General features: G+C 38.4%; 1 protein-coding gene across 3 annotated transcripts in view; it reads left to right on the top strand.

Annotated features, from left to right (window-relative positions):
- The window catches only part of WDR7 (WD repeat domain 7), a 277,096-nt gene that overhangs the window by 169,802 nt on the left and 94,650 nt on the right, over window positions 1-12,644 (top strand). For all 3 annotated transcript variants that reach the window (XM_072992896.2, XM_072992895.2, XM_072992897.2), the window contains one exon: window positions 551-772. In XM_072992896.2, coding sequence (XP_072848997.1) covers window positions 551-772 — 222 coding nt within the window. The remainder of the gene's footprint in view (window positions 1-550; window positions 773-12,644) is intronic.

The raw sequence follows: 12,644 nt of genomic DNA, 5'->3' as shown, positions 1-12,644 counted from the left end.
CCATTCTCTTCCTCTTCCTTGAAGCTCTCTTGTCAGTTTACCTGTAACAATAACCTTTTTCTGCCCTGGAACCATTTTGGATTCAAATCATTGTAAAATGCTGGGATATGATGCCCATGGTTTGGGATCCCTAAAGGTAAAGGTTCCCCTTGACATTTAGTCCAGTCGTGTCTGACTCTAGGGCACGGTGCTCATCCCTGTTTCCAAGCCATAAAGCCAGCATTTGTTCATAGACAGTTTCCATAGTCACGTGGCCAGTGCGACTAGACACGGAACGCCGTTACCTTCACACCATGATGGTACCTATTTATCTGCTCGCATGTACATACTTTCGAACTGCTAGGTTGGCAGGAGTTGGGACAAACAACAGGAGCTCACTCCGTCACGTGGATTTGATCTTACGATGGCTGGTCTTCTGACCTTGCAGCGCAGAGGCTTCTGCGGTTTAACCCGCAGCGCCACCACGTCCCCATTTGGACTCCATATTTTCTAACAAAAACATTTAGTGACTCTAATCAATCACAATAATTTTCATTTTGTTCTATTACAGGTTCTCTATCAGGACTTCCACAAATAAAAAAGATATCTATGTCATATGAAGAGAGACGGAAGCAAGCTACGGCTATTGTTCTGCTAGGAGTAATTGGAGCAGAGTTTGGAGCAGAAATTGAACCTCCAAAGTTGCTGACCAGGCCACGTAGTTCTAGTCAAATTCCTGAAGGCTTTGGATCAACAAGTGGTGGCTCAAACTATTCCTTGGCAAGACATACTTGTAAGTTTCTTTATCTACTCTGTCCCCCTTTAGCTGGTTGTTTTGTGATTGGTATGCTCCTGCGTATTTTGTGTCATATTATGATATGGTTCTGCTGTAGTGGGAAATCATAGCTTCCTGCTATGAGAACTAGCTGCAGCAAACCTGGAGCTTTGCAAGCACCCCTTTCTCCTGTTTCATCCATCAGATAAGTAGACTGTTCTTGAATCTACCTTCAACCTAACAGTAACTTTCTATGCTGTCTAAAATTAAAGAACGATACAGTGGTGCCCCGCATAGCGACGTTAATCCGTTCCAGGATTAACATCGCTATCCGGAAACATCGCTGTACGGAATAAAAAAGCCCATAAGAATGCATTAAACCCTGTTTAATGCGTTCTTATTGGGCAAAAACTTACCGTTCAGCGGGGATCCTCCATAGGGGCGGCCATTTTCGCCGCCTCGGTAAGGGAGGAATCCCTCCAGAAAAGAACTGGAGCCCTCTTCCCGGCTCCAGCCCCTCCCCGCCTTACAGCTGACGGGCGGGAAGCTGCGGCTGCTCTTAGAAGCTTGCCTAGCAGCTAAATAGGCAGTGTAAAAGCACTGCCGAAGCCTCTGAAAGCGGGGCTTTGCCGGGGTGGGGGTGGGCGGGGGTGGGTGGGTGGGTGTCAGGGACAAAGGCTTCTACTTTGGGTCAACACTTCTGGTGTACAAAATATTGTGGTATGGAGTACAAGAGTTGAAGAATTTGTCACAGCTAATTAGAATAAAGAGAAAATATGATCTCATGTTATGGATGAACTGAGCATGTATCTTAATCACTAGTTACAGTTTAAACAGAAGAAAGCATGTTGTTGATAAGGAGTATTTGAGCAGCCAAAGGAGAGATTTTTTAGCGTATCAGTCTTAAAAAGTAACACTTAGAGTAGTTGAAGTAACTTAAGTTCTTTAATATTTTGAATTATCTAAATATTGTTCCCACAAAGTATGAATTTATGGACTCAGGCATAATATTTGCATAAATTTACATTAATTTACAATGCTGTTGAGCAGGGTAACTTTGCACTCCAAAGGCCAGTTCTGTCCAGAAGGGTCCAAGTTAGATTTCGGTGTGATTAGAGAAGAGATTTCAGTGCAAGTGGGGGGTGGGTGGGAATAAAGATTCACAGCAAAACTTGAGCTACGTAGTGTATAGTATGTCTAAGATGAAATTGTAGGAAGACGGTATATTTTGAGAACGTTTATTGAAGTTACAACATGGATCAATCAGGCAATCACAGTCAGGGAGGATGCATAGTTTTCTTCACTGTTCAATCAACAAGAAAAGAAACCCTTATTACAGGTATAGGAAATGCCATTTGTCTCCTCTTCCCTGCAGTTCTCTTGCCTGTTTGCCTGGGAGAAGAATCTTTTCTCATTCTGAGAAAATGCCCTACTTAAACCATCCCAAAAGTAAATTCTAAAATACAAAGAAGATATGCATCACATCTTCTTTGTATTTTATAGGGATTCTTGGTGATTTAGGCTTCATGAGATTATATGTAATGAAAAGGAAGAAACAAACACTTAACACCAGAATTTACATCTGAAGAGGATACAGTATATGAAGATAACGTGCAAACTAAACAACTCTGCTTTCAACTAATTGAAGTTCTTTTGTCTTAGACTTTGGCAGGGAAAGTGCCTAATTTTTTCTTGTCTTCCAAACTAAATGTATGATTAAACTTTTAGCCATTAGCACTTGAACCAATGCCTCATTTAGCTACCATCTTCTTTCTGAGTTAACATACAGAAGCTTTGATAGAGTGCCACCTTTCTGTTTTCCCCCCAGCTCTCTCATTCTCCTTCACAAATTCAAAAATAGCTGGACTAAAATTGTGAAAAATTCCGCCAATTATATTTTAAATTCTTTCTGTCTTACTGGCAGATGGACATCATAATGGCTATACTGACCTTAGATGTAGAGTCTATGAACAGTTATGTTGTTTTATATCCCTAAAGGTTTCAAGATTCTTCCATCAACAACTTCCTCTCCTTCCTGCACTTGGTCTTCTTTTTATTTTGTATTGAATGATCAACAGTAATTTGTACTTTCCCTTCCTCATTATGTCACCAAAGTATTCCAGCTTTTTGAATTTTGTAAGTTTTCTGTTTCTGGATTTCTATTAGTCACACTCCTGATCCACATTTCAAATGCTTCAGTTTTCTTTTTACTTCCCTTTATTAAAGTCTGGGGCTGCCTTTGAAGACGTTCCAGCTACTGCAACTGGTCCAGAATCGAGCTATGCGGCTGGTGAGTGGTGGGACCGCTAGAGAACACATCAAGCCGATTCTGTTTAAGCTACATTGGCTACCAGTTGCTGCCCGGGCCCAATTCAAAGTGCTTGTTTTGACATATAAAGCCCTAAACGGCTTGGGCCCTGGATACCTGAAGGACCGCCTCCTTCCATATGAACCTACCCGGCAGTTAAGATCTAGCCAGGGGGCCCTTTTGAAAGAGCCGTCCCTTAAGGAGGTAAGAGGGACGGCTTGTAGACAAAGGGCCTTTTCGGCAGCTGCCCCCAGACTATGGAATGCCCTCCCAACTGAGATTCGTCTGACGCTGATGACATTTCGGCGCCAGGTCAAAACCTTCCTGTTCCAGAAGGCTTTTAATTGAAATAATATTAGCTGTGAGTCCGATGGCAATGTTTATATATATTTTAATTGCATTTTAATTGTTCTTTTAAATGTTGTATTTTAATTGTATTTTAAATGTTATAAGCTGCCCAGAGACCTTTGGGTAGTATGGGCGGCATAATAGATAGATAGATAGATAGATAGATAGATAGATAGATAGATAGATAGATAGATAGATAGATAGATAGATAGATAGATAGATAGATAGATAGATAGATAGATAGATAGATAGATAGATAGATAGATAGATAGATTCATACTGTACAATACAATAGACTGAGGGCATGTAGCAAGTGCATTCATGAAGCCAATTTTCAATTTTTTGTTGTATGTTACTTTCTTAATCTTAAGCAAACTGCTCTGGCCCATCTATATTCTCACTGATTGATTGGTTGATTTGCAGTTGTATCCCACTCATCTAGTGACTGAGCATTAATCTGGGTGGCTAATACTGGATGGACTTACATTGCATGGTTATGCTGCCACTGTTCCTTCAACCAAATTCCAACATACATCTGTTTATCAACATGCTCCACACTTTCATTTTGGATCTTTAACTGCATTTCTATGATCTAATTCTTGAATAAATTCCTAAACGCTACAGTCATAGTATTCCAAATCTAATAAGGCCGAGTGCTCTTGAGTGTGTAATCCCTTTCAGTCCAGGTATACTTCCTATCTCATCCTTCATTCTTAATGCAGATATCATTTTAAACTCCACAATCTTCAGATCTTTTTTGGTTACGCACACAGACCAAAGTGAATGTCAATCTTAGAGGAAATATTTTTGTTTTCATGTTGATCTCAGTGCTTGTCCTCCTGTCTATGAATGAGCTCAACCTGATTACCTTGGTTTGTTGATGACAAAAAATATGTTTCCAGAAATTATAAATGGTTGTGAGGTGAGATGAACGCAGAATTTCTAAGCAGGTCTAATAATGCTGGATTGTTGGCTTAGGAACAATTACATATGAAAATCTTTACACAGCAAAGTCTTCATTTTTTTGTCTGTCCAAATGCTCTGTGCACTCTTCCTTAAATTCATCTGAACAGTTGTTATAGTCCTCATTTGACTGCTGTTACCCCTACTACTACTGGAATAGATCCAGTATGTGCTTTCTGTGGCTTTGCTCATAGAAGATACCTCCTCCTGTTCTCCCACAATCCCCTCCCCAATTTAAAAGGTTCCTCAGCCCTCTCAGTAGCACGTTTGGGAGGCTGGAAATGCTGCTTTGGAGAGAAGGAAAAGAAGGAAACCATTTCAAACCAGCCCAGCTTCTAATCCATCACCATCATCCTTCCTTCAACTGAGCTGAGAATTAACATTGCTGTGCCTCCTGTTTCAATTTTGTCAATCTTATCTCCAGGCCCCACCCTTTTAGGAATGGATCTTAATTTAATGTGTTTTACTCTTTGAGTCGACACTATATGTGAACTTAAATATGTCTCCTCAGGTTGGCAGAAGCTGCATGTGTCCACAAAGACACCTACCCCCACTTCAGATGTTTAGTTTCTTGCAATATCACTACTTTATAAAGAGAGAGAGAGAGAGATTCTAGGGTTTTCATTCAGACATTACATTTGTTTGCAGAAGAACATATTATCCAGTGTTTCTTGGAGGTTTGAACTTTTATTCGGGTCTCTCCCTCAAAGTGGCATCACACAAAGAACATCTTGACAAAGTGAGGTCACTTGTCATTAAGTGTAGTTCTCTGAGAGACTGTGTATTGCCTATCTCTGATCCCATTTGTTGACCCTTTGCCTTTTTTCCTTGAGTGTTGCTCCTTTGGAAGGAAGAGCATTGGTTCTCTCTTCTTGTTGTTGTGTAGTCATTAATGTCCTGTCCAACTCTTTGTGACCCCATGGAACAGAGCACGCCAGGCCCTCCTGTCTTCCACTGCCTCCTGGAGTTTGGTCAAATTCATGTTGGTAGCTTCGATGACACTGTCCAACCATCTCATCCTCTGTCATCCCCTTCTCCTCTTGCCTTCAGACTTTCCCAACATCAGGGTCTTTTCCAGGGAGTCTTCTCTTCTCATCAGATGGCCAAAGTATTGGAGCCTCAGCTTCAGGATCTGTCATTCCAGTGAGCACTCGGGGTTGATTTCCTTCAGAACACATAGGTTTGATCTCCTTGCAATCCAGGGGACTCTCAAGAATCTCCTCCAGCACCACAGTTCAAAAGCATCAATTCTTCGGTGGTCAGCTTTCTTTATAGTCCAGCTCTCACTTCCATACATAGCTACTGGAAAAACCATAGCTTTGACTATGTGGACCTTTGTCAGCAAGGTGATGTCACTGCTTTTTAGGATGCTGCCTAGGTTTGTCATCGCTTTCCTCCCAAGACTCAGGCGTCTTTTAATTTCGTGGCTGCTGTCACATTCTGCAGCGATCATGGAGCCCAAGAAAGTCAAATCTGTCACTTCCTCCATATCTTCCCCTTCCATTTGCCAGGAGGTGATGGGACCAGTGGCCATGATCTTAGTTTTTTTGATGTTGAGCTTCAGACCATTTTTTGCGCTATCCGCTTTCACACTCATTAAGAGGTTCTTTAATTCCTCCTCACTTTCTGCCATCAGAGTGCTAACATCTGCATATCAGAGGCTGTTGATATTTCTTCCAGCAATCTCAATTTAATTTGGGATTCATCCAGTCCAGCCTTTCACATGATGTATTCTGCATATAAATTAAATAAGCAGGGAGTCAATATACAGCCTTGTCATACTCCTTTCCCAATTTTGTACCAATCAGTTTCAGAATTGATTGATATCTAAAAAATTGGGGAAAACATTAGGGTCTGATTGAGAATGTGGATTAAAATGACTGTTTAACATTGTGACTTTTTAAATTTATCCGTCATCTCAAATTGTGTGAAGAAGGTGCTGTACAAATGTGCCTTTTATTTAACTTCTGATGCTACTCTTGGGAGTGCAAAGCAGGTCTTATTAGCCTGCCAGAGATTGTTATTGGAGAAACCAGAAGTGGTTCCTAGATAGTTCTCAGGGCAGTTCCTGTATTAATTTTGACTGAACAAGAACGTTTAGTTTTGGCTTCTTAGTATTTCCCAGAAGTCCCTTTGCAGCTGTGTGGCATTGGAAGTGTGTTAATGTAAATTAAAGGCATTCTGTAGAGTCTACAGCCATCCAGATGCATGGCATACTTTAACTCTGAAGTAATGTTCTGTATGAAAAGTATCATCATCTTCTCTATCACAAATATGAAGTTAGCATATCATGGACTCGGCTAAGCTGGAAGTCTCCTTCCTGTCATGCCAGGTATTATTATTATTATTATTATTATTATTATTATTATTATTATTATTATTATTATTATTATTATTATTATTATTATTATTATTATTATTATTATTATTATTATTATTATTATTATTATTATTATTATTATTTGTATTTATACCCCGCCTATCTAGTCATTTCGAACACTAGGCGGCTTACAACATAAAACATAATAAGTTCAAGAAAAATTTATAACAATTAATTCATTAAATGATTTTGCAATGGGAAAAATACAAAATAAATCAAATAAAGAGAGAGAAAAAAGGAAAGAGGACAAGAATTAACTGGAAGGGAAGGCCTGCCTATACATCCACGTTTTTAGTTGGTTCTTAAAAGTACCCAGCGTACAATTAGTGAGGTGAATACATTCTGATGTGATATAACCCAGAGAAAAGTTTATAGCTGTAAAACTAGGCCAAAGTTACAGAAATAGTATAGGGCTGCCAGATTGTTGTGCCAATTCTGTCACTAAATCATACTTTGTGGTTACCCCTAGAAATGCATGTATGCTCTCAGTTCCAAAAAGGGTCTATATCAAACAGTCATTTTTTTTTTTGCTTGATGTAGACCTTCTTGGTGTTTTACATGTTATCATTCATGCATTCATGTGTGCCATGTATATACTCTCTATAGAGAAAGAGGTGGAATGATAGTATTCCAATGCTAGAAATGTGAATCAATGTGGAAAAAAGAGGCATCTTTGCAGAGCTTTTATCACATAAAAAACTCACCCGAGCCAAAGCGATCAATTAATTATCTATTAAATTGGTAATTGTGATGTTTACTTGAGGATATAGTCATTCACTCACCCTCCCCATATATTTTTACTTGGATCGTTGTGTCTAATTTTGATGTACCCCTTCTATTAATGCATGTAAAAGATGTATGGTGTGCTGTTGATGCAGATAAAGAGGAATATATGAGAAGAATCACTTATTTAGCCAACAGAAGAAACAAGAGGCTATCTTTATACTCCTGTTATTCCTCGTAGGGCACACTGCAGTCCTGCTGCTGGAGTAGGCAGTTTCGGCCTATAAGTTAGTGCATCTAACACAGTCATCTCTTTTCTGCAAAGTAGCAGCTCTCAGGGATCTCCATGAAAGATCTTCCCCACCCAGTTGTATGAAGAGATAATGTTCATATATGATATGCAACTCCTCCCTTGAAAACTAAAAATACTCCACTTTGAAAGAATAGTGGTATACAAGAAATAGGAAAACAATGCAGATTAAGATGTCCTTCAGTGTAAACGCAACCCTAACATGACCAATGTTTAAACACTCCTCAAGGAAAGCAATGAGGTGAAGAAAAAAATCTTACGCTGAAATACATGTTTTTTTCTTCAGCAACTGCATTTGCAAAAACAATTTGAAGTAACCTATTTTGATCAGCAAGTATCTCGTTCATTTAATGTGGTAATGTGTTAAACTCTTATCACATATTTGCCTGGTGTTGTGTTTAGTGCCTATTAATTGTGATATTTCTGCTCCTTCCTGTAAGGAAGGATGTGATTCTTTAGGAATTCACACAGTGACCTTGCCTGACATCTCGCATTAATCTTTGTTGACCTTACAAATGGTTCATGAGATATTTAATTATAAAATGCCACGTAAAGAATTTCTCATTACAGATTCACCACATCACATCTAAACAGCAGCTAATGCTATGTTTATAAAGTTAATGGGCTGATAAATCTGAATGACTCTTCTGTCCTGAATATGAAAATACTTGGTTGAGTCATTAAAGCAGTGTATTTTTCAAACTCTCTGCCATCAATACAGCTATTAATGCTAAGCATTTTGCACTTCAGCTCAGTCAATGTCATGTTCAAAAATATACAGTTGTGTACTGTGGATGTTGAAGGACTTCTTTTTTAAATATTTTATTCACATTCCTATCTTGCCTTAGTTACACGAATTGCAATTAAAATACTGTATAAAAATCCAACAAGTCAGCTCTCAAACGCTTCACTGTGACTATTTCTTCCAGGCTCAAATGAAAAGATGTTATAATGTTTACGACTGTTGGTAAGATCTGACTGCAATCAGCCTCAGTCCGCTTACCTTCATCCATTTCCCAATCATAGCTGGATGCTTCAATAAGCACTGAGATGACAGGGGACCAAGTCAGATGGAAAGAGGATTTAATATTGACAACATCATACTAAGGGCACTGAACTCAGATCTTATGCAGATTGAACAGAACAGTAAGGAGCCAAAGGACCTTCAAGAGAGTTCTGCAGAATTGGCTGCTAAGAAAGAAGGGTGGCAAATTAATTATATAATGCAATGATGCCACATCATCGGTGTCTATAACTACACTACAATGAAAATTAGGAATTCTGTACAAACTTTTGGGAAGTGCCCTTGATTGATTGATTGATTTTCTACTCCACTTTTCTCCCTGTAGAAATTATTATGTCTAGCTCCACCTTTAGTCTCACCTGTATAGATTTAAGTGTAGCATTTCTTCTGGTAAAATAATTAAGTTCTATGTGTAATTACAGAGTTAGAGTCTAGCTCAGTGAGTTAGATATACAGTGGTGCCTCGCTAGACAGTTACCCCACATTTTTTTCGCTAGACATTGGCTTTTTGTGATCGCTATAGCGATTCGCAAAACAGTGGTTCCTATGGGGGAATTTCACTGAACAATGTTTGGTCCCTTCTTCGCAAACCGATTTTTGCTAGACGACAGTTTTGACAGCTCAATCTGCGCTTGCAAACAGGTGTTTTCGGGACCTAAGTTTCTCAAGATAGCGATTTAAACAGCTGATCGGCGGTTCGCAAAGCGGCTTTCCTATGGCCGATCTTCGCTAGACAACAACGATTCTTCCCCATTGGAACGCATTAAACAGGTTTCAGTGCATTCCAATGAGGAAATGCTTTTCGCTAAACAATGATTTCGCTAAACAGCGATTTCAGTGGAACGGATTATCATGGTCTAGCGAGGCACCACTGTATGGCTGTGGAGCCAGAGGTTGAATTCCCTACTATGCATCCCCAGTGAAGAGCCAGCCTATAGCAAAGCACCTCCAGAAGAAAGAAGTTAAACTGCTTCTGAGTATTCTATATCTAATATATATGCTGTTCCTAAGACTGCCATTTTTTTGTAGCTCTGATGTTATTTCTGAAATCTGTAACTGCTTATAATACTGTGTGAAATTTCGTGATATTGTTCCCAGAGCCCCAATGACAATGGGGACTATCCTCCCCGTCGTTGTTGTTGTTAGTAGTAGTAGAAGCGGAAGCAGCAGCAATAATACATTTTTTAAAGTTAGCTGCTGTTCACCACCATGCAAGGCTCAATAGTCCATTGATATTTAAATAATCAATATACCTTATTTTCTAGTTTGATGGCAAAATAGTTATTTCTATAGCTTTGGACCATGCCCATTATTCTCATCTTGTAACCTATAGTACAAACATTATTTTAATTTGACATTGTATAACTGTGTGATATACATGCAAGTTATTTTGCATGTGAAAACATGTGCAGTCCTGTATTACGGATTATAAGGGTCTTAAGCCTTTTCAATAATTCTCTTTTTGTGCTAAGAAGTAATAAAGACTACTTTAATGACCTTTAATTTTAACATATAAAGACAGGTATCGCATCTGAAAAATAAGCTACATAATTTCTCCCCTCGTCTTGCCAGATTATAAATAAATTGCGGCAAAAAATGACTTTTGTTTACTGTTTCCATAGTTTCTTAGCCGGACTGTGAATACGTTTAAATCTGGTGTAGTTGAATTCTCTCCATAAATTGAAACAAGCCTGAGCTGAAGCTCATTTACTGTCTTGGAACAGAATTGATCTTGCTTTCACATTTGATTCACCAACTGCAGATTCTGAGAGGAAGAAAAATAGCATTGTTAGGTCGGTTTAACCATGCCAGAGTTAGACAGAAAAGATTGGCAAACCAGTTGTTTTAATCCCTTCTTTCTTTCTTTGTGGCTGAGTTTATTAGTAGTTGGGCTTATTTAAATATATTTTAGCATCTGTTTAACATAAAATGTGCGTGCATCTTTTTCTCTCGTGGAAAATGTCGGTGTACAGAATGATATTACTTTTTTCTATGCCTTAGTGTATTTGATGAAGGCACCCACAGATCTTAGAAGAGTGTCCAAAGGAACCATGTGTACCTAGCTATTTATAAAAGGTGACACACAAAGGTCAATTGCTCCCTTCTTACATGTTTCTGAGCCCTCCCATTGCTACTATGCAGAACTATCAATGAAACAGCTGTGTTCATTCCCACTCAATCCAAGTCAGAAACATTACATCAGCATGCTTTGTAGCTCCCCTTAAATGGCCGGATGTCTTTATTTCCCATCTATTGAGATCAAATGGGATTTTTTTTTAAATTCTTAATATTTCACTGAGCATCTATGATAGAGGAATCTTAATGATGCATGCGACATTCATTTTCTAACTTGAAATGCTTATGGTTATGCAAATCATAGGCTGAACAGACTGACAGAAGAGGCCTTTTTATCGCTATCTCTATTAAAAACTGAGTTTATTTACAAATTTTGGCAGATAGGGTTTTTTTATCACGATTCATAACCAGATGATATATAGCAGTATATTTCATCTAGCAGTTTGTTCCAAAACCTTAGGGTTATTGTTAGAAAAAAGCACTGTCCTTCCTACCTTCCTTCCTTCCTTCCACAAATAATGATAACCTGATAATGATAACAGTTTCAATTACCGTGGTAGAGAAAAGAGAGAGATTTGCAGATTTTAATGGCACTTGTGTCTTAGCTTCTCAGTGCCAAAACAACACAAAGTATAGTGCAAGTTTTTGTTTTCATCAGTATATATCTGAATTATGTGAAAGTGCCAGACAATTCCCATGTTAGGTGGTAGACTCTGAAATGGAAAGTGGCCAGTGACTTGGCAGCATTCTCTCCGTTAAGTTTACAGTCTCAGCTGTTGACTTCTGTTTTTGTCTCTGACTTACGGTTTTGTGTAATGTGCAGTGTATATGAATTGCAGTTGTGTGTGTGTGTGTGTGTGTGTGTGTATACATACATACACACAAATAATCACATGTTCTTCAAAAGATTCTGTGGGTTTTCCCTGAGCAATGCAATTGTAATTGTCTAAATATTGCTATATACTAATAACTTAATAATATATACTAATAATTAAGTGATTCCTATTTCTTTTCCCTTTTCTTTCTTTTTTATTGAGTTATGCCATCTTGGTAACGTCTTGCTTGAAATTAATTGTTATAATAGTAATTTTATAATTTTATATATGTTATATTGCCGTGTTTTTATCTATGTAAGCCACCCCAAGTAGACATTGTCTTAGAGGGGCGGGGCAAAAATCTAATAAATAAATAAATAAATAAATAAATAAATAAATAAATAAATAAATAAATAAATAAATAAATAAAATTAACTTTGTAGGCCACAATAATGCGTATTATATGATAGTAAGGATGTTTGCTTCCTATATTCTACTGTCCACGTTCATCACAGCACCAGAAGTGACAGGTTCCATTGTCTGAACTAGCAGAGAGGCAGACTACCATTTTAGGGTACGTCATAATCAAATATGAGTCCAGGGTCTAAAAACCCAGGTACCTTAGAGCAAGAAAAGAGCAACAGTAGGCACTGCTCCTTGCTTTTCCTAGTCTCTAATCAGTTACTGGGAAGGCAGCATTAGCTAGCCATATTGACCACTTGCAATATACAAGTCCTTTCTGAGGTAGCCTTTGGCATCACTGAGTCTTTGGGGCCTCCCTTTAGGGTGGTGGAATCTGTGAAGACAGATTGCATATATTTTAGTGGGAACATTTATGAGCTGCTGAAGACAGAAAACATAATTACTTCCTCTTACACACATACATCCCTCACCTAGAAACTGAAATAAATATGCTAAATCAGAGCTTCTAGCTTCTGTCTAA

The sequence above is a fragment of the Pogona vitticeps genome, chromosome 2 (genome assembly GCF_051106095.1).
Source record: "Pogona vitticeps strain Pit_001003342236 chromosome 2, PviZW2.1, whole genome shotgun sequence".
Lineage (NCBI taxonomy): Eukaryota > Metazoa > Chordata > Lepidosauria > Squamata > Agamidae > Pogona > Pogona vitticeps.
The sequence above is the reverse complement of the archived record's forward strand: the minus strand, read 5'-3'. Positions and strand labels throughout refer to the sequence as shown.